Raw genomic sequence first — 20,959 nt, forward strand, 5'->3', positions numbered from 1 at the left:
CGTGGGACGTGGGTTCATCATGATGGTGTGGGACGTGGGTTCATTATGATGGTGTGGGACGTGGGTTCATCATGATGGCGTGGGACGTGGGTTCGTCATGATGGTGTGGGAGGTGGGTTCGTCATGATGGTGTGGGACGTGGGTTCATTATGATGGTGTGGGACATCTTACAAACTGTGATTTTGGAATGTCGATTTAAGACAAACGGAAAACCAGCATGTTAATCTATGGCCTTACGGTCTGAGTTGGTTATCATTTTGCAGAGTGCATCCTAGAACTGTCGTGACACAGTACGATTTGCATGCAGATTTCATTTTGATACTCGTTTTTTTCTGCCAAGCCAAGCAAAACGTCAACAAACACCGACCTAGAGGCATGACAGAGAAGGTTGTTTTATGCAGTGACATTCTTCAACATAACCGTTATTGATTGAGAGGGTAATCGTTTAAATGTCACAGATGCAACCCTGGGACAATGACAAATGTGGTGGGACTCCCGGCACGACTGGCCAAATGATGGATTTCGTCTGAGGTCAGGTGACGGGCGGGCAGGCCACCGGGTGGGAAGTTGGCTTTCTCTTCCGTTCGCTCACTCCCTAAACTTCACACCATTTCCCCCGCTCATCAACATTGCGAAGTGAATGATGCATTCTCCCAAGCGTTGAATGAGATTATATGGCCGTCTTCTGTAGATAACAAACCTACAGGGTTTTTCCTGCTTTGTGTGGCAATGCGGTTTCTCAATTAAATAAGGCATGCAATCCCTTTCATTAATTTAGATAAGCATTCAGGGTAGGCTCTGAGACAGGTAGTTGATTCTCCATGCAAAACAAATAATCCCAATTCCCAACAGCTCATTTGATTAGCTATTGTTGTCCTTTGGAATTGTCCTTGAAAGAGAGAAGGAGAACAATAGGATCGTTTATACCATGGAATCGAGAGAGAGAGAATACTAGGAGAATTTATAGCATGAGAGAGATGAGGTAGAGAGATGATTTGAGAGTAGATGAGATGTAAGATGAGAGAGAGTGAGACAGAGACGCACGAGAGAGAGAGAGAGAGAGAGAGAAGAGAGGAGAGAGAGAGAGAGAGATGAGACGAGAGAGAGAGGAGAGAGAGAGAGAGGAGAGAGAGACAGGAGAGAGAGAGCAGTGGGAGAGTTTATACCATTCGATTATTGAAAGAGAGAGAACAATAGGAGAGTTTATACCATGGTATTGAGCGAGAGAGAAACAATGGATGAAGTTTTTATTCCATGGTATTGAGAGAGAGAGAACAATTTGGATAGTTTATACAATGGTATTGAGAGAGAGAACAATTGGAGAGTTTAGTACCATGGTATTGAGAGAGAGCGAAACATTGGAGAGTTTATACCATGGTATTGAGAGAGAGCAAACAATTGGATCAGTTTATACCATGGTATTGAGAGAGAGCGAAACAATGGAGAGTTATACCATGGTATTGAAGGAGAGAGAGAACAATAGGAGAGTTTATACCATGGGAGGGGGGAGATAGAGAGAGAACAATAGGAGAGGTTATACCATGGGAGGGGGGAGATAGAGAGAGAACAATAGGAGAGGTTATACCATGGGAAGGGGGAGATAGAGAGAGAACAATAGGAGAGGTTATACCATGGGAGGGGGGAGATAGAGAGAGAACAATAGGAGAGGTTATACCATGGTATTGACAGAGAGAGAACAATAATGGCCCCATCCCTCAGCTGCATACCAAAACAAGTGTCGGAGCTGCCATTTTGCTGAACAACGAAATACCAAATTCTAATTTTAAGCGCTGGAGATTTTTATCAAGCGAATGCCAGTCGACTACGGTGGTCTTTATCCGCCTAAGTCTCATTAATTAGGCAGAAAGCTGTCCGATAACACGCCTGAAAGATAATGATGGTGGCGGCAGCCACTTTGCCTGTCGTTTAAGTCCAGATAGACACCAGGAATTTAAGTAGTCATGACCAAGTAGTGGAGTCATTGTGGACTCTACCGGACCATGAAAATGGACACAGATGGGAATGTTCCATGTGCAAGATTAGGAGAGGGAAGCATGAGTGAACACAATATGTTTACACCATTTCCATGTGCATTATTTCTAGGACATTGTTTTGCCCCCAGAGAGAATACTAGCTTGTGAGGCCATCTGCTCCCCCAGACTTCCACTACAACACAGGTTGTGAGCCTGTGCGTGAACACATTAGTGCTTAGTGCTTTCATTGGAATTGGATGTTTACTAGCAGGATTTGAACTTGTTTCGATAGCCATTGCTACGACAGAGTACATGTGCACATTGATTTACAGATTACAGGTGGCTTTAGTTTTTAATCTGTGTAACATAAATGTTGGACCATAGTGCTTGAAGTCAACTGCTACCTACCTGTCTGGAAACACCTTGCTGAGAATGTACTGCAAGTGAAATTCAAATTCTCAAATAGGAGGATACAACCATCCTCCTCTTCCTCAATACACCAGTCTTCGCTGACAGACATGTATTCAACATAATGTCTATAGTGCTGAAGTACAGAAACAACCTGTATGTTGCCCTAAGGCTTGGCCATGCTCCTGCTCTGCCTCTGTTTAGGCTAAAGCCATTTCCCCATGGCCATCGCCGCTACAGAATCTTCATCCGTTTTTTTTATTCCATCCACTTCCTTTCTTTCCCCAACTCACCCGCTGAGAGATAGGAAGACCTGCATTTCAATTATAGATTGGTATCACACTCAACTCCTTCTTTTCTCAAATCCCTTTTCACTTGACAAAGGCCAAAACCTGCTCCATTTTCTCAGTCTCTTGATGAGGCCTCTGCTTTCCCTTCTGATACTTTACCTCTATGAATCAATGAATTAGTAAGGGGGACTGAATGTTCTGACCATCTTTAAAATCATTATATCTCTATATTTGTGTTCTTTATTCCTGCTATAGAAGCCTGTTATCTACAATTTTTTCATGTCATATCTCTTTATTTCAACCATTACGCAAATGTAATTACTGTGATATATTATCCACCATATTACTTTCAAAACATTCGCTTCATCCCAAATCTCAAACGCAAAGATTTTATTTATTTTAACCCATATTTTACACTTAGTTGACTGAGAACCCATTCTCATTTACGGCAACGACCTAGGGAATAGTTACTGGGGAGAAGAGGGGAGATGAATAAGCCAATTGGAAGCTGGGGATGATTAGGTGGCCATGACCGACCAGGATCGAACCCTGCTTACCTTCAGAGTCAAGCCAGCAGTGGGCTGCAGGGGTGTATGCTGCTGGCCACTGTCGAATAGGGAATTGCATAAAAATTATGTGCTTTTCCTTTTTCACTTCACTATTTGCTTGAGAGATGATTATTATTGTTCTTTTTTTACATCTCTCAGGATGGCCAACTGTTCTGAGAGCATTCAGCTGAGCTTTCCTACCTTCTTATTAAGATTCACCACTGGCTTTTCAACATAATTGCACCTTTCATTCTTAGCGCACATCTACAAGTACTGTAATTTGCCTCCATTTCTTGGCTGTGCACTCAATGAAGCGTTATCGGGAGCACTTATATAATGATTTGTTCAACACTTGATTAGATAATAGACGTCTTGCTTAGCCGTTGGTGTGCTTTCTCGCATATCTCACTTGTCACCGAGGCTATTTTTGGATGCGGTGTCCATTTGTAGAAGCTGGTCTGAAAGGTTTTTAAAGTGTCAAGTGCTTCTTAACCAAGGAATCATGCTGTCATTATATGCAAATCAAGTATTATATGCATTACATTCAAATCAAGAATGACATTTTAAAGTGGAAATTACAAACTTTAGAAGACTTTTTAAACCTAGAATATACTACAAGTTTGCATTTCCCGCTGTGCAGTAAAATTCTCAGCAACAAAAGGGATCAAATTAAGATCCTACATCTGTACTATGAATCACTGACTTGTATTTTATTGTACTTATGTGATTATCCAACCTTTCACCAACCTTTCACCAACCTTTTATCTACCTTTGGCCCATAATTAGCTGAGTCAGTGTTGTTCCTCAAAGTTACAAAAATAATTGGCCTACCATTTTCTTTTCAGGTTCTTTACATTCTCAATGTCCCAATGTCATCGGAGAAGGGCGGTGGCATCAGTTGTCCTATTTCAATACGGACTGATACCCACCTGGTTAGCCTGTCCCCACTGTCCCCAGGGCTCAATGATTATCGTGCAGCCCTGACACAGACTCTCCCAGAGAATCGATCTGAAACACGAAGACTCAGCAGGGAGTTATATGGGAGAGCTATAGAGAACAAGACCCTTTATTGGGAGGGTTGAGATTGGACTCAGTTCAATAGTAGATCGCCAGTTTGTCCTTGGATGTGAATCTCGGACACTTTGTTCTGGGTGTGGTTTTGTACGTATTGCTGTAACACTGTTCTGATTGACATGACCGCTGTAATTTCCTATTAAGATAACCCTATGTCCTAAAGCATAAAACTAAATAAACAGTTGAATAATTGGTTGTGGTAGTGTTATTAGGTTTTACAATGTGTTATGCAAGCTTTAGCAAGGTGTTGTATGACCTTATTGACAGTGTTAGGAAAGCCATATGCAAACATATCAAGTGTTACAGAAGTAGCTAAAACATGTCAGGTGACCCAAAATATTATTCTTATGGCTGAGTTTTATCAAACCTGCTATAGAAATATCTATGCATCTTTGATTACATGCACTATATTTTATTTTACACTTCAGTCATTTAGCAGATGCTCTTATCCAGAGGTGCATTCAACCACAGTAGCCAGAAGGTAAAACAACCACTTCATAAAAACCCTAATCAAAATAGCCGCTATCCACTAACACATACTACTCTTATTCAGAAAACTGAAACATCTACCGTAGAGTGGTCTACTTGCTAATAATTACAGTACCACAAACCATTCTGCAATTTTATTGGAGTCATATGAAGGTATGTTAACACTCCATGTTCCTGATTTAATACTGTAATGCGGTTTTGATTGAACAGCATCCGTAAGCCTTATCGAGATAGTCTACCATCTGCTTCAGAGAGTGTGCCAAGATCCTTCAAGAACCATCCCACACAAAAGCCCATTGATGACTGCTTGGATGTACAGTAATAGAGGCTTTCTCTTAGTGAGGTAGTAAACCTTGATTTCTCTATTCACCTGAACTCCACTTGTCCCTATTGAAAAGCGAGGACGGCACATTTTCTGAAGGGATAATTTTGTCTGGCACCCGAATGGCTTCCTATTCCCTATATAGTGGACTACTTTTGACAGGGACCCTATGGGCTACACATAGGGAATAGGGTGCCATTTCTGACGAAGCCTTTGTCGAACAAGATGGAAGAAGTGAAGAAGAACTCAAGGGGAGTTGCATTTTCTCCTCTGATGTACTGGCTCTCTAACTCTACTGGCCCCTCTATTAGCTTGACTTTAGTTGTCTAAGCATTGACAGTAAGTTATTTATGCTCTATTTTCAAATCAGATGGGAGACAGTGGGACAGAACATTCTCTGCTTTTTTAAAGGCCCAGGGAACGTTCTACATCAACTGACCCTCTCTGCAGTCTATTGTATTATTTTCCCATTGGTAACAGTGAGAGTAGAGAAAGACGGTAAAACCAAATCTGGCAACAATATGATTCAACTTAAAAAATTGCTGAGAGAGAGAGAGATTAACCATGTGGCATAGGCTATAGTTGAGCAGATGCGTTTGTAGGATTTCCACATATGGGCAGGGTTGGGTAGGTTACTTTATAAACGTAATCCGTTACAGTTACTAGTTACCTGTCCAAAATTGTAATCAGTAACGTAACTTTTGGATTACCCAAACTCAGTAACGTAATCTGATTACATTCCGTTACTTTTGGATTACAACCACAATCTGTAAAATGCAAAAAGTGAAATGAGAGATCAGCAGTGTGTGTCACATTAATGCACTATGTAGATATCAATAATAAGTGATATCCGTGTCACCGTAGACTAAACCACTGCTGTTATCCTTACCTCTAAGTGTTTATTCAAGTTGGATAATCTTTGGATGCCGACAGCAGTCGCACCATTGGAAGACATAGCTTGGACTGTAGCCTACAAAAGCCTATTCCTGCTCTTGTCCTGCGATCCATCAAACACATTTGGTGTGTCATCATAGTGGTCTCTGACTTGTGGTCAGACTCGCTCAGGTGGAACAAACTTAAACTTGCGCCTTTTTTGAATGCTGATTTGAATGTCATTGAGAAAACAGAGAAGTGTCAACAACAAAAAAATCTGAATTTAAAAGTAATCCTCGAAGTAATCATCTAGTTTTTAAAAAGTATCTGTAATCTGATTACAATATTTTTGCTGATAATGGTCCTCTGTACACCTTTGTAGATTTCCATTAAAAATCTGCCATTTCCAGCTACAATAGTCATTTACAACATGAACAATGTCTACACTGTATTTCTGATCAATTTTATGTTATTTTAATGGACTTTTTTAATGGATTTTATTTTTGCTTTTCTTTAAAAAAAATGACATTTCTAAGTGACCCCAAACTTTTGAATAGTAGTGCATATATATAGAGTAGGCTACTAAGTACATTTTCCGGTGGCACACTGACTCACCTAATGATGAAGATGAAGCCATAGGCACCGATGTCCTCATCATGGCAATAGCCTAACTCAAAATAAGCTACTTTGAAAAACAGTGCTGCTGTTGACTCAAAATTGTTTCCATTGGTTCGATAAACAGATGAGTCTTCTCTATTCAGCAGCATTTGCTTTTAAAACGATGTTTTTCGCACGATTGTATTTAGAAATCTCCAAAATGAAAACTGCAGCCACAACCAACCATACAAATATAATCCATAGATGGCAGTTCCCATTCAAATCAAGACTGGCTGGCATTGCTCGTGTACCCATGAGTTTAACAGTCAAAGTGCCAGGGTAATAGGTTACAAATCCTTCTATGGATTATATCTCTATAGCCACAACACAGCAAGCTGTTCTATATTTGGCTTGCCTACTTCCCAAATTGCAGCCTTCCCAACTGTAGGCATACTGGTGACTGCCAAGATAAAGGAAAGACTTGAGTCAATTTAGGATACAAAGTATATGTAATGGAATGGGGTGCATTTCCTGGCATGGTTTAAGGCTTCTTTGCCAAGGCTCATTGACGCTGTTCTGGCAGCTCGTGGTGGCCGAACACCCTATTAAGACACTTTATCTTGGTGTTTCCTTTATTTTGGTAGTTACCTGTATGCGCTTGTGGTACAACTTAATCCACAGTAATTTTTTGGGGAAAAGCCCTTGCATTAGCGTGTGTATCAGAGAAAAAGAGAGCTGTAATTCCCAGTTTTTCTTGAGGTAGAAACATCTCTCACCACACAAAGAAACTACATTGTGGGATGAGTGATCTAGGATCTAAATACTATGTCATGGGTTTCTGTGGCAGAGGCAGTCTTTGTGAATTGTAGTCACTCAGGATTCCATGATGTGAGGCGTCCCTGGGAGCTGGGCTGCTGTTCCTATTAGTGAGATAGTAAACCAAATTGGAAGCCTTTGCATTACGATGCCTTTAAGGTAAATCACTGTTTCGCAGCCTGCATGTGTTTTGTAATATGGGCATGCTGTGACCCACACAAAACCCCAAGGGTGGCTGACATTTGAACACAGCCACCGCTGCTGTTGTTTATGTAGATAATTGTTGTGTTGTTTTTGTTTAGATGTGCAGTGGGTAGCGGGGTGTAGTGGCGTTATCTCTGTATGTTTAATATTTCAGACATACACAGACATAATTTGGATTGCTGAAATGCTGCTTCATGTTCTGATGCTATAAAACCAGGAGTTGTATTTAATCAAAACCATTCTACAACAAACCTGCGCTGTGGGACATCACAAAATACCTGTGCTACAATAAGACACCCTTTCACTGTCAGCATTAGTTATTTCACCTCATAAACATGCTCTACTTTATTACAATTAAGCTAATTAGCTAAATATGAGGCTCAGTAACATTTCTATTTTCCTGCTGTGAAAATGGAATTGATTTTTCGCCCAGCTCTGATGACATTTGCCTAATAAACTCCTAGTTTGACCATAGCAACGTCTTCAGCAGAAGGCCTGCCCACCTGATGTTATGTTCTGATAGGCAATCTCAGAGACTGTCATGATTGACAACATCCTATAAAATGAAAGCTGCTGCAAGATAACCATCCATCTCTCTCACATCTTACTGTCAATCATCTTTCACTTGTGTTAAATTGGTGGGAGTCGCTAACTGCCGCAACAGTATGACGCTTTGTAACCATTAGGAGATTTGGTTCAGCTTTAAATGACGTTCAGCTTTTAAACGCTTCATAAAGCGTTCATAATGCCTTCATAAGCGCTACATGAATGTGTTACAAAGCATCTTTAACCGTACTGTAGGTCATGCTCTATAAAGGGTTTATAAATGTGGAATAAATACATGACATAACCACCAATGGCAAATGTGACATAACCCACTGCTTAATAAAGGCTTTATAAATCATATTAAACTGATGCTTCACAAAGCATTTATTACCTTGTCATGCATCTTGGTAAAGCATTGCAATACCAGGATAGTGAGTTAGATTCCCGGGACCACCCATATGTAAAAATGGATGCACGTGTGACTGTAAGTCGCTTTGGATAAATGTAATTGTATTACTCTAAACCCTTTCTAGGTTGGCCCAACCTCTTTCCCTCTTGGGTGCGTAGTCAATATTGGACTTGACCTCAACTTCCAACAAAATGCTGCGCGGCAGTTTGACACACACTCTGAAGTGCAGTCATGCACAGCAAAAAACGTTGGTAGGGCCCTTTAAAATCCGTATTTAACTTTTGCATAATTCAGTTTTTTCCCATATTCCGTTTTTGTTTTTCCAGGTTTCAGATTTCCCCCAGTTTTTTCACACTTTTTTAATAGAAAAACAACATATTTGGATTTTCTTGGATTTTCTGTGTTCACAGCAATGCTTAAATCACATCAGATTACCACTTTTGAGGTCTGGGAAAAATCTAAGAAACTTCGATTTTTGCTTGTAGCTGCCTTTGTTTCAGTGTGCATGCCCTGTTTGGTTAGCGGTGTTTCGGTAGCGCAGTAAGCTCACATATAATGAGTTATCAAATCAAATGCCCACTTGTGGTGCCACTGGACAGTGACAAACGAGTAAATTAACCTTTATTTGTTGTAATTTAAATTAGTCTGTAGTATTTATATGTGTTGAGTTAGATTACAAAGCTACCTCAATCGTTAGATCAAATAATTTCGGTGACTTCACAGCAATTGCTAGCTAGCTAACAGACCTGACAACTTTCTTTGTTGTTAGGTTGGAACCAACATGCAGTACCTTCAGCAGGCAGAGAAGCAAGAACCATTTATCAGCCAGCTCAGGGACAAGCTACACTATTCACAGTGAAATGTTCAATGTAATTGCATTGCTGGACTTCTTTAAACTTAATGTATTTGTATTGTTTAAAAAAAAGAAATAAAAGGAAATATGGTTTAAACTTGTCTTTAATATTTATTTATTTGAGCAGTTAATGATAATTCCTTTACACTTTACAGTAAGTACATCGTCATATGATATAATGCATTTGTGAATGTGTTATGAATGACCAAAGATGTCTGACTTTATAGTAAGCACAGTGTCACCTGATATGGAGTCTTTATGGATGTGTTATGAATGACCGAAGGTGTCTCATTTCAAACAAAGTATTACAGGACACCACATAAAGTGTCAATGAATAGGCTTTTAACGTTCTGCTGATTTCTGAAGGTTCTCTCATGATCAACAGGTTACTGTAGGGTGTGAGAGGTATTTAGATGGGTTGATGGACCTGCAAAGTTTGTGTGTGTGTGTGTTTCAGAACCAAGATGATTTGTAACAGTCCAATCTGAGACAACCTCACCAGGTATTCCTCTGCTGTTCCCATGCTGGAGACCAGGGCTTGATTACAACCCGTTAACAATGGTGCCAACAGTTTGTGGCTGATCTTTCAGTGGGGGAGTGGATGAATGTGTCAAAGACCTGTCTGGGCCCAGGACCCCACGGTATGGCTTGTTATATTGTTGTCAAAGACCTGATGCGGCCCAGACCCCACGGTATGGCTGTTATTTGTTGTCAAAGACCTGTCTGGTCCCAGGCCCCACGGTATGGCTTGTTATATTGTTGTCAAAGACCTGACTGGGCCCAGGACCCACGGTATGGCTTGTTATTGTTGTCAAGACCTGTCTTGCGGCCAGGACCCCACGGTATGGTTGTTTTATTGTTGTCAAAGACCTGTCTGGGCCAGGACCCACGGTATGGCTTGTTATATTGTTGTCAAAGACCTGTCTGGGCCCAGGACCCCACGGTATGGCTTGTTATATTGTTGTCAAAGACCTGTCTGGGCCCAGGACCCCACGGAGGCTTGTTATATTGTTGTCAAAAACCTGCTGGGCCCAGGACCCCACGGTTGGCTTGTTATATTGTTGTCAAGACCTGTCTGGGCCCAGGACCCCACGTATGGCTTGTTATATTTTGTCAAAGACCTGTCTGGGCCAGGACCCACGGTATGCTTGTTATATTGTTGTCAAAGACCTGTCTGGACCAGGACCCCACGTGTTGCTTGTTATATTGTTGTCAAAGACCTGTCTGGCCAGACCCCACGGTATGGCTTGTTTATTGTTGTCAAAGACCTGTCTGGGCCCAGGACCCACGGTATGGCTTGTATATTTGTTGTCAAAGACCTGTCTGGGCCCAGGAACCCACGGTATGGCTTGTTATATTGTTGTCAAAGACCTGTCTGGCCCAGAGACCACCGGTATGGCTTGTTATATTGTTGTCAAGACCCTGTCTGGGCCCAGGACCCCACGGTATGGCTTTTTATTGTTGTCAAAGACCTGTCTGGGCCCAGGACCCACGGTATGGCTTGTTATATTGTGTCAAAGACCTGTCTGGGCCAGGACCCCACGGTAGAGGCTTGTTATATTGTTGTCAAAGCCCTTCTGGGCCCAGGCCACGTATGGCTTGTTATATTGTGTCAAAACACTGACTGGGTCCAACCTCATGGTAGGCTTGTTATATTTGTTTTCAAAGACCTGACGGTCCAGCCCTTCCACTGGTAGGGGTTGTTTATATTGTTGTCCAAGACCTGTCTGGGCCCAGGACCCCACAGTTGGCTTGTTATATTTGTCAAAGACCTGACTGGGTCCAACTCCATGGTATGGCTGTTTATTGTTTGTCAAAAGACCTGACTGGTCCAGTACCCATGGTAGGCTTGTTTATATTGTGTCAAAGACCTGACTGGGTCCAGTACTCCATGGTAGGCTTGTTATATTTGTCAAAGACCTGACTGGGTCCAGCACTCCATGGTATGGCTTGTTATATTGTGTCAAAGACCGACTGGTCCAGCACTCCATGGTGGCTTGTTATATTGTTGTCAAAGACCTGACTGGGTCCAGCACTCCATGGTATGGCTTGTTATATTGTTGTCAAAGACCTGACTGGGTCCAGCACTCCATGGTATGGCTTGTTATTGTTGTCAAAGACCTGACTGGGTCCAGCACTCCATGGTATGGCTCGTTATATTTTGTCAAAGACCTGACTGGGTCCAGCACTCCATGGTAGGCTCGTATTATTGTTGTCAAAGACCTGACTGGGTCCAGCACTCCATGGTAGGGCTCGTTATTTGTTGTCATAAGACCTGACTGGGTCCAGCACTCCATGGTAGGCTCGTTATATTGTTGTCAAAGACCTGTACTGGTCCAGCACTCCATGGTGGCTTGTTATATTGTTGTCAAAGACCTGACTGGGTCCAGCCTCCATGGTAGGGCTCTTTATTGTTGTCAAAGACCTGACTGGGTCCAGTACTCATGGTTGGCTCGTATATTGTGTCAAAGACCTGGACTGGGGCCAGTACTCCATGGTATGGCTTGTTATATTGTTGTCAAAGACCTGACTGGGTCCAGACTCCATGTAGGGCTTGTGTATATTGTTGTCAAAGACCTGACTGGGTCCACCCTCCATGGTAGGCTCGTTATATTGTTGTCAAAGACCTGACTGGGTCCAGCATCCTATGTATGGCTGTTATATTGTTGTCAAAGACCTGACTGGGTCCACACTCCATGTAGGCTTGTTATATTGTTGTCAAAGACCTGACTGGGTCCACACTCCATGTATGGCTTGTTTATATTGTGTCAAAGACCTGATCGGGTCCAGCACTCCATGGTAGGCTCGTATATTGTTGTCAAAGACCTGACTGGGTCCAGTAGCCAGTATGGCTTGTTATATGTGTGTCAAAGACCTGACTGGGTCCAGCACTCCATGGTATGGCTTGTTATATTGTTGCAAAGACCTGACTGGGTCCAGCACTCCATGGTAGGGCTCGTTATATTGTTGTCAAAGACCTGACTGGGTCCAGCCTCCATGGTAGGCTCGTATATATGTTGTCAAAGGACCTGACTGGGTCCAGGCCTCCATGGTAGGCGTCGTTATATTGTTGTCAAAGACCTGACTGGGTCCAGCCTCCATGGTAAGGCTCGTTATATTGTTGTCAAAGACCTGGACTGGGTCCAGCCCTCCATGGTAGGGCTCTTATATTTGTTGTCAAAGACCTGACTGGTCCAGCACTCCATGGTAGGGACTCGTTATATTGTTGTCAAAGACCTGACTGGGTCCAGTAGCGCACAGTATGGCTCGTTTTTGTTTTGTGTGTGTTTGTGTGCTGAGGAACATGTAACTTGGTTCCAGAAGAAAGACACCTTACAATTTATTTAGATTAGGGGCCTTCATCAAGGTAACTGTTTCTTGGTGTAATGTCGTCTCCAGGCTATTGCACACACAGCATATACTATAAGCCTTGGATATCAACCATTCAAAGTTGACCTTAGTGAGAGTGACCACTGAATTCTGTAGGAGTGACCTTACTGAGTAAAATATTTGTTATTGTCACTACTTAACACAGTCAAAAAGTCATAATTATTGCTAAACCCTGCCCATTTCAACAATTTATCTTCCTAAAATGTTATTTTAAACCTAACCCTAACTCATGAAGGCCTAGTTTGATCTGTTGGTCAACCAGACCTTCTGCGCATTTGGGCAGAAGTGTCTGGAAACGAGATTAGGTGTCATGTGACTATGAACCCTTTATAAAGCATGACATACGGTTATAGATGCTTTGCAACACATTTATGTAGTGCTTAGGAAGGCTTTATGAAGCCTTTATAAGCTGAACGTCATTCAAAGTGGGACCAGAGATTTATAGGTCCCCTATGTATGCATTCATAAAGCCTTTATAGCAGCAACATAAGACATTTATCTGTCATAGGCTGGAATTAATATTATGAATAATGGCAAAAGATGATATGAAGCTTGTTATGATGTGTGCTATAGATGACAGGCACATCTGTTGTCAAATGCTGGTATGTCTTATAAAACTGTTATAAAGGCTTTATGAATGTATACATTGGGGGCCTATAACACATTAACAAGCAGTAAGTGCGTATGGTTATGTATGGCAATCAATAGTCAACACTGTTAATGAGTGGCTCATGTCTAGCTCCCAGGATCATCTTATGTAGACAGCTAGTCGGCAAATCTTAGGTCACGCTGAGCTGATTTAGAACCCAGTGAGGGGCGTGCTTGCTGAGGTCTAATGGACTCCTGGTACCCTCAGACCTGGAGCTTGTAATTTTATCACCAATCGGAGGCAGTGTTTTATTGACAGGCCCACCAGAGAACTGGGCAGCTCTCGGATACTATTTAGGAAAAATAAACAACAAACAATGTTATTTAAGTGATTTATTTATTTTCTACAAATGTGTATTTCAATGTTTTTCCATTGCATTACAGTGCATAATCAGGTGACAACGAAAATGTTGAGTGACATGATCTATTTATTATTTTCTGCAACTGTGATGTTTTGGTCAAAAACATTTCAACGTACTATGGGTAGGCAATTATTTTGTAACATACTGTACTATGCTTCAATGGTTTTAAAGCAATGGTCCTTCCTCAATGGTTGACTTCTTCAAAATGCATCAATTGATTCATGCAGTATAGAGTAACTGCAAATGATGGAGGACATAGTTCCTGGTTCAATCTTTAGCAGTAGTTGCTGAGTAAGCTGTTTGTCACAGCCAGGGAGCAAAGGCCAACTGCTCTCACTGCCCGCAACTCAGCTGAACTCCTTTTAGTTTAACATACTGACTTAACACTTGGGTGCACTTTATAGTGCTCCACTGACAGGGATTTCATGCTGGGTGCTGAGAGCCGTTAGCCTTCTTACTGTAACTGTTCTTGTTAATGCCTTGGGTCTGCAGCGTGCCGAGAGACAGAGCGAGAGAGAGAGATTGGCTCAGCTAAGAGCATTTCTCATTACATTAGCTTGTTGCCTGACTAACTGTTGGGGTCGCGTTTCCAACTCTGACTGTGCTACCTTGGGGGTGAATTATGTAACATGAGAATATTAGTGGAAGAATGGGCACATGTTCTCTCATGTTCTTACAATGCAAGACTGGAAGATTTAAGATAGCCAACACAAAAGCCCACTTAAGTTGTGAAAAGTGTCCCCCATAATGATTACTACTGTGTGGAGAAATCTATCGAGGATGTTTTTGTTTGTTTTGTTTTTCCCCATGGGACACTTTGTAGCTACATCGTACAATCATGACTGTTTCTCAGATAGCAGAGGATGTATTATGGTGGACACTTTGCAGCTACATCGTACAATCATGACTGTTTCTCAGATAGCAGAGGATGTATTATGGTGGACACTTTGCATCTACATCGTACAATCAAGTCTGTTTGTCAGATAGCAGAGGATGTATTATGGGGGACACTTTGCAGCTACATTGTACAATCATGTCTTTTTCTCAGATAGCAGCGGAGGTATTTTGGGGGATACTTTTAGCTACATCGTACAGTCATGTCTGTGTCTCGCTATTTTTGTCTCTCACTCAGATCTTTTTTTCTGAAATGTATTTGCATACATTGATTTAAGTAGTTTATGGAAAATATGAAAGATCGTGCATAGATAGAATGTATGCCAAATAGTCAAGTCCTTGAATAGCTGCATTTCTGACAGTGTTTCCTTAACCTATCATGGTTTAGCCCCAGCTGTTCCACTTATTTGATCTATTCCAGTAATACTGTAGCACACCTGATTCAACTGGTCAACAAATTGACAAAATGAATCAGGTGTGCATGTTTTGTATTGTACTGTATTGTAATAGTTCAAATAAGTGGAAAAGCTGTGGGCACTCATGGACAAATTAGGGAAAAACAGCAGCATGTCATACACATGTGCTCCCACTCGGTTGTCTCAACATGTGACTGACCTTGTTTCTCTGCTGTTCGTTTGGCAGGGCCGGCATTGAAGACCGTCTCCCCCAAGCAAGACTGTGAGGAGCGCAAGCAGGACAAACTGGGTACCGACAAGGGCAGCGAGAGTGGCACGTCCCTCAACGAGCTCTCCACTTCCAGCTCCGAGACCCACTCCGAGGCCACCTCACCCCAGGATGGTCCCAACCTGGGTGGGGGAGGCGGCGGGGGATCCGTGGCCCCCTGCGGAGCCCTCCAGTCCGTCTCCCGGCAGCCCAGCACCCTCACTCTGGGGCGACCCTCCAAGAAGGGCTCGTCAGTGCAGTGGATGCAGCTGCCGGATAAGCGACGCAACAGCGAGCTCTTCCAGTCGCTGATGGGGCGTGAGGGCGGCCTGAGTAGGAAGAAGAACCCGGAAAGACCCAGTGCAGAGGAAGAGATGAAGCAGTGCATCCAGGACTTTAACAACATCAAAATCCCGCAGGCTTTCCCTGAGCGCAAGAGGCAGTGGCAGTCCGAACTACTCCAAAAGTACGGTCTATAGGGGCCACTTTCTATTCCCATCCCCATTCCACATGTGGTAGCCATCTTTATTTGGATTCCCTCCATTTTGGCAGGTTTTAAGTGCTATGATTCCTCTAAAATGTCTGACAGTACAAATTAAGTTAAAAGGATCATCAACCAACTTTTGTTTTTGTGAAGGGAGGCCAGGTTGGTAAGCACATGCATTTCAGGGGCACATGTTAAAGAAGCACAGCGGAAATCCCCTTTTCTGGTATGTTGTCTCTTAAATTCTAGATTGCAATGGAGATTTCTCATACAAGCCTCAAAAGTAAAAAGTGTGTGACTATGTGAAAAGTATTTTGGCTAATTTCTTTCTTTGACTCCTTCAGTGACATTCTCACTCCCCTCCCTTTGGAATGGATTGAAATAGTTGTGAATGTAGATGACTGTTTTTAACGAATAAGAAAAAATAGATATACTCTATACCACTAAAGACTTAATTACAATTATTAAAATTATCTACAGAGAGACAATTATATGTGTTCAACATGTGAATTGTTTAAGAAGTTTTGTATTTCCAGATAGTGGAAAGAGTGGAATATGTTCATTCAGTATCTACCATGGATGTCCTTTGGTGTGTTTACTGTTGTTGTCCATGGTCAATGTGTGAGTAACAAGGTTTATTGCTACTTCTTTTGAATAATTCTACAATAAAATATAATATCATGTTATGACACTTTTCAGTCCAGGACCAGGCTTAATCAGTGTCAAGGAAACCATCTCATTATGTAAAAATCCTTCAGTGCTACTCTAGATAGATAATATTGTGTGCTGAGGGCCAAGCCTTTTTATACAGTGTTAACTCCAAGCCGCTTTCTCTTGCTCACCCAATAACTTATGGAATTGACTAAAAAAAGCTGATTACTGAGCAATGGAAGAAGAGTCTGTTTTTGTCAGTCCCTCTTTGTTGAAAATCATTTATCTAATAAAAGTGTTGAGTAAAGATGAAAAAGCTGCTGGCTTTTTATACACCAGTTATTTTGTCAGTGTACAGCATATTGTCAAGGTGAGAGGTTTTGTTTTAAAGGGAGACCTTTTGTTTTAAAGACATTCAATAAAATGATATGTTATGAACTCAACGAATTACACCACAAAGCAAAAATCTAAAACAAATCCATCATTAGTGAATTTAAGAAAACACTTTACTCAACAAATTGCTTTGACAGATTGAAATATGATGGCGATCACATAAACACTTTGACTGTTTTACATTTGCTATTTGAATGAGAAGATAATGAGCTTCAAAGACTGAACATGCTCCATTGAGTTTAACCCCACTAGTCTGAGTTGTCCCTATCCAAGGTGCTGAAATGATCAAATCAAGTTTATTTTATATAGCCCTTCGTACATCAGCTAATATCTGTTGTACAGAAACCCAGCCTAAAACCCCAAACAGCAAGCAATGCAGGTGTAGAAGCACGGTGGCTAGGAAAAACTCCCTAGAAAGGCCAAAACCTAGGAAGAAACCTAGAGAGGAACCAGGCTATGAGGGGTGGCCAGTCCTCTTCTGGCTGTGCCGGGTGGAGATTATAACAGAACATGGCCAAGATGTTCAAAATGTTCATAAGTGACAAGCATGGTCAAATAATAATCAGGAATAAATGTCAGTTGGCTTTTCATAGCCGATCATTAAGAGTTGAAAACAGCAGGTCTGGGACAGGTAGGGGTTCCATAACCGCAGGCAGAACAGTTGAAACTGGAATAGCAGCAAGGCCAGGTGGACTGGGGACAGCAAGGAGTCATCATGCCCGGTAGTCCTGACGTATGGTCCTAGGGCTCAGGTCCTCCGAGAGAGAGAAAGAAAGAGAGAAGGAGAGAATTAGAGAGAGCATACTTAAATTCACACAGGACACTGGATAAGACAGGAGAAGTACTACAGATATAACCAACTGACCCTAGCCCCCCGACACATAAACTACTGCAGCATAAATACTGGAGGCTGAGACAGGAGGGGTCAGGAGACACTGTGGCCCCATCCGATGATACCCCCGGACAGGGCCAAACAGGGAGGATATAACCCCACCCACTTTGCCAAAGCACAGCCCCCGTACCACTAGAGGGATATCTTTAACCACCAACTTACAATCCTGAGACAAGGCCGAGTATAGCCCACAAAGATCTCCACCACAGCACAAACCAAGGGGGGGCGCCAACCCAGACAGGAAGATCACGTCAGTAACTCAACCCACTCAAGTGACGCACCCCTCCTAGGGACGGCATGAAAGAGCACCAGTAAGCCAGTGACTCAGCCCCTGTAATAGGGTTAGAGGCAGAGAATCCCAGTGGAGAGAGGGGAACCGGCCAGGCAGAGACAGCAAGGGCGGTTCGTTGCTCCAGAGCCTTTCCGTTCACCTTCACACTCCTGGGCCAGACTACACTCAATCATATGACCTACTGAAGAGATAAGTCTTCAGTAAAGACTTAAAGGTTGAGACCGAGTCTGCGTCTCTCACATGGGTAGGCAGACCGTTCCATAAAAATGGAGATCTATAGGAGAAAGCCCTGCCTCCAGCTGTTTGCTTAGAAATTCTAGGGACAATTAGGAGGCCTGCGTCTTGTGACCGTCTTGTGCTGAAATGATCATCGCTTAGTCTCAATTGAGATTGCAGGTGTATCACAACAGGATTGAAGAAGTGATGTTATCCCGTCTTCTGCCAGGGACCAAACATCTGAAAATGTAAATGTGCACAATGTTTTTAGATAATTGATTTTTTCACTGATGGTTGAAGAGAAACTGAATCTGAAACGGTCGGATATGCTGTATTTATCAGAAACCAATATGGGCAATGTTGGAGGACTTCCTCCAAAACAGCCATGGTCCATCCCTTGGGATAAAAAAAAAAAATGTTGCCAGTGTTAGTATTGTTGCCATGGTAATGCTGAAAGTGGATGGGTCCTCCAAACACAATAACAGCCACTCGGGTAGATAGAGGCGTGTGATGCATGCATAGGCAAGTAAGTTATCTTACATTCAGAAGTCCATGTAAACTGACACAATAGTTATTATTGAACCACAGGAAGACATTGAACCACAGCAGTGATTATGAGTCTCTCTTGAATCCATCTATCATTGTGACTGACAAAGCAAGAGCAAGTCCTAGTGAAATGTATTATTCATCACAGCGCCTGTGATAGGAACCATTATCTGCTTTTTGCAAATCTAGTGGTCACAGGGCATATACTTTAGGAATCTGTCAATGGAGGATTGCCTATTAGACGAGACTGAGAGGCCCTCTAAACCGAGGTTTCCCAAACTCAGTCCTGGGGCCTCCCTGGGTGTACGTAGAGTTTTTTTCTCCTAGCACTACACAGCTGATTCAAATAATCAAAGCTTGATGATGTTTATTATTTGAATCAGCTGTGTAGTGTTAGGAGAAAAAAAGAAGTGCAGCAAGGGGGGCCTCAGGGCGGAGTTTGGGAAACCCTGCTCTAAACTATTTGACCTGTTGGGACGTTGGCCTAATGTCAACGTCCCATGTGCCTGTATGACAATGCACCATCTTTTTTCAATCAGATGGCAATAAACATGACACATGTTTTTGTTATAAACGCCTAGTGAACAATAATGTATTTTTCCACTTAGTGAGAGTAAATCTTTCAATTAAGATGCAATTGAGTTTCTCGTCATTCTAAATTGTGTAAACACTGTTTTATTGAATACACAGCTTATTGTAAACACAGTTTTCCTTAGTAAATCTTATCCTGAGGGCAGCAAACACACAACAACAAAATAGTCCTAGAAATGTAAACATTCTTTCTATATTTTGATGATGGAATTGTTCATCTTCAAGAAGACATGCCATATCGGGTGTTCTATAGATAACATGGTAATGACTCTAATGAAACGCCATCACAAGCTGTTGTTGGACCTGTACAAACATGTTTAGAATTTCCACATGGATCAGTTACATAATTGTGTTGGACAATTGGAAGTCTGCCTTGGGGCAAAATGTCATCCAATACTGTATGGACATGATGGTGACAACAAACCATAATGTTAAACCATAACACAAACCGATAGATCTTTTCTCAATTAGTTCGGAGTGGTTCTTTTGAACCAAGAGCTCAGCCAACCACTCTACTGAAAAAAACATCTAACAGATTGGAAGCAGAATTGGAACTACAAGGAAATGAACATTTTCACATCTTGAGTGTGGACATCAAAGAGGGTACGTGCACCTGCCAAATGAGACTGCAGTACATTACAGTTGATGGATTTTGATATTATATATCTGCATATTTACAAAAGCACAGGAAAATGAGCTGATCTTCAGAAACCTGAAGGTTTTACCTCAGTCGTCCCGTGAAATACATGACTTCATCAACCAAGGTAGACCTGGCCTTATCCTATCCTGAGAGCATGCATACTACTACTGCAGTGCTATAATGATACCAATATTGCAATTAAAAGCAGTTACTTTTGGGTATGTCTATTTAGGCGGAAATCAAAATTTTTGCCATTCCATTTATTGAGAGATCAAAGGGGAAAATAAATCCATTGAGGATATTTTAACATAGGATCAACCTTAAGATTTAGCCAGATAAGGTACATTGGACTATTGATTATCAGCATTGCATCACCTGAGTTGAGTTGAGTTGAATTGACGCTTGCAAGTTTGCTGTAAATTCTTGATTAATGTGTCAGATGTTGCATCTGACATATAAGCATACAACTCATTTGCAGGTGACGTCCTGTACTCCTGTACTTTTCAGCTCTTCTGAAAACCAAGCAACTACTTTCTATTGAAGGCCTAGAAGTACATACTCATCAGAGGTTGGTTTTGATGGCATTTCTATGTTAATGGCAGAGCGAGATGGTTCAAATCATGTTGAAGTGCATATGTTTGACCTACTACGGATGACAAATAACCCCGTTGTAAACATTGTGACAACATAACTAATTTATGTGGTGTCATAAATCTTTCTAAATATAATGATGGAAGCCTGATCTTTCTCAGCACTTTAAAATTGTCTAAATAGTCAGCAATAAAGCAAAGCAAAAGTGCAGTTTCTTGAAATGATATTCCCTCATGACAAAACGTTCCACCACATCCTATTCTTATGGGCTGGACATCATTATTCAAGATTGTGAACAGAATTT

General features: G+C 41.8%; 1 protein-coding gene across 1 annotated transcript in view; it reads left to right on the plus strand.

Annotated features, from left to right (window-relative positions):
• The window catches only part of LOC111965852 (BTB/POZ domain-containing protein KCTD8), a 31,282-nt gene extending 14,493 nt beyond the window's left edge, over positions 1 to 16,789 (plus strand). The window contains exon 2 of the mRNA XM_023990222.2: positions 15,339 to 16,789. Coding sequence (XP_023845990.1) covers positions 15,339 to 15,838 — 500 coding nt within the window. The 3' untranslated portion in view covers positions 15,839 to 16,789. The remainder of the gene's footprint in view (positions 1 to 15,338) is intronic.
• The last annotated feature ends 4,170 nt before the right edge of the window (positions 16,790 to 20,959 follow it).

Source organism: Salvelinus sp. IW2-2015, linkage group LG6.2 (assembly GCF_002910315.2).
Source record: "Salvelinus sp. IW2-2015 linkage group LG6.2, ASM291031v2, whole genome shotgun sequence".
Classification (NCBI taxonomy): Eukaryota; Metazoa; Chordata; class Actinopteri; order Salmoniformes; family Salmonidae; genus Salvelinus; species Salvelinus sp. IW2-2015.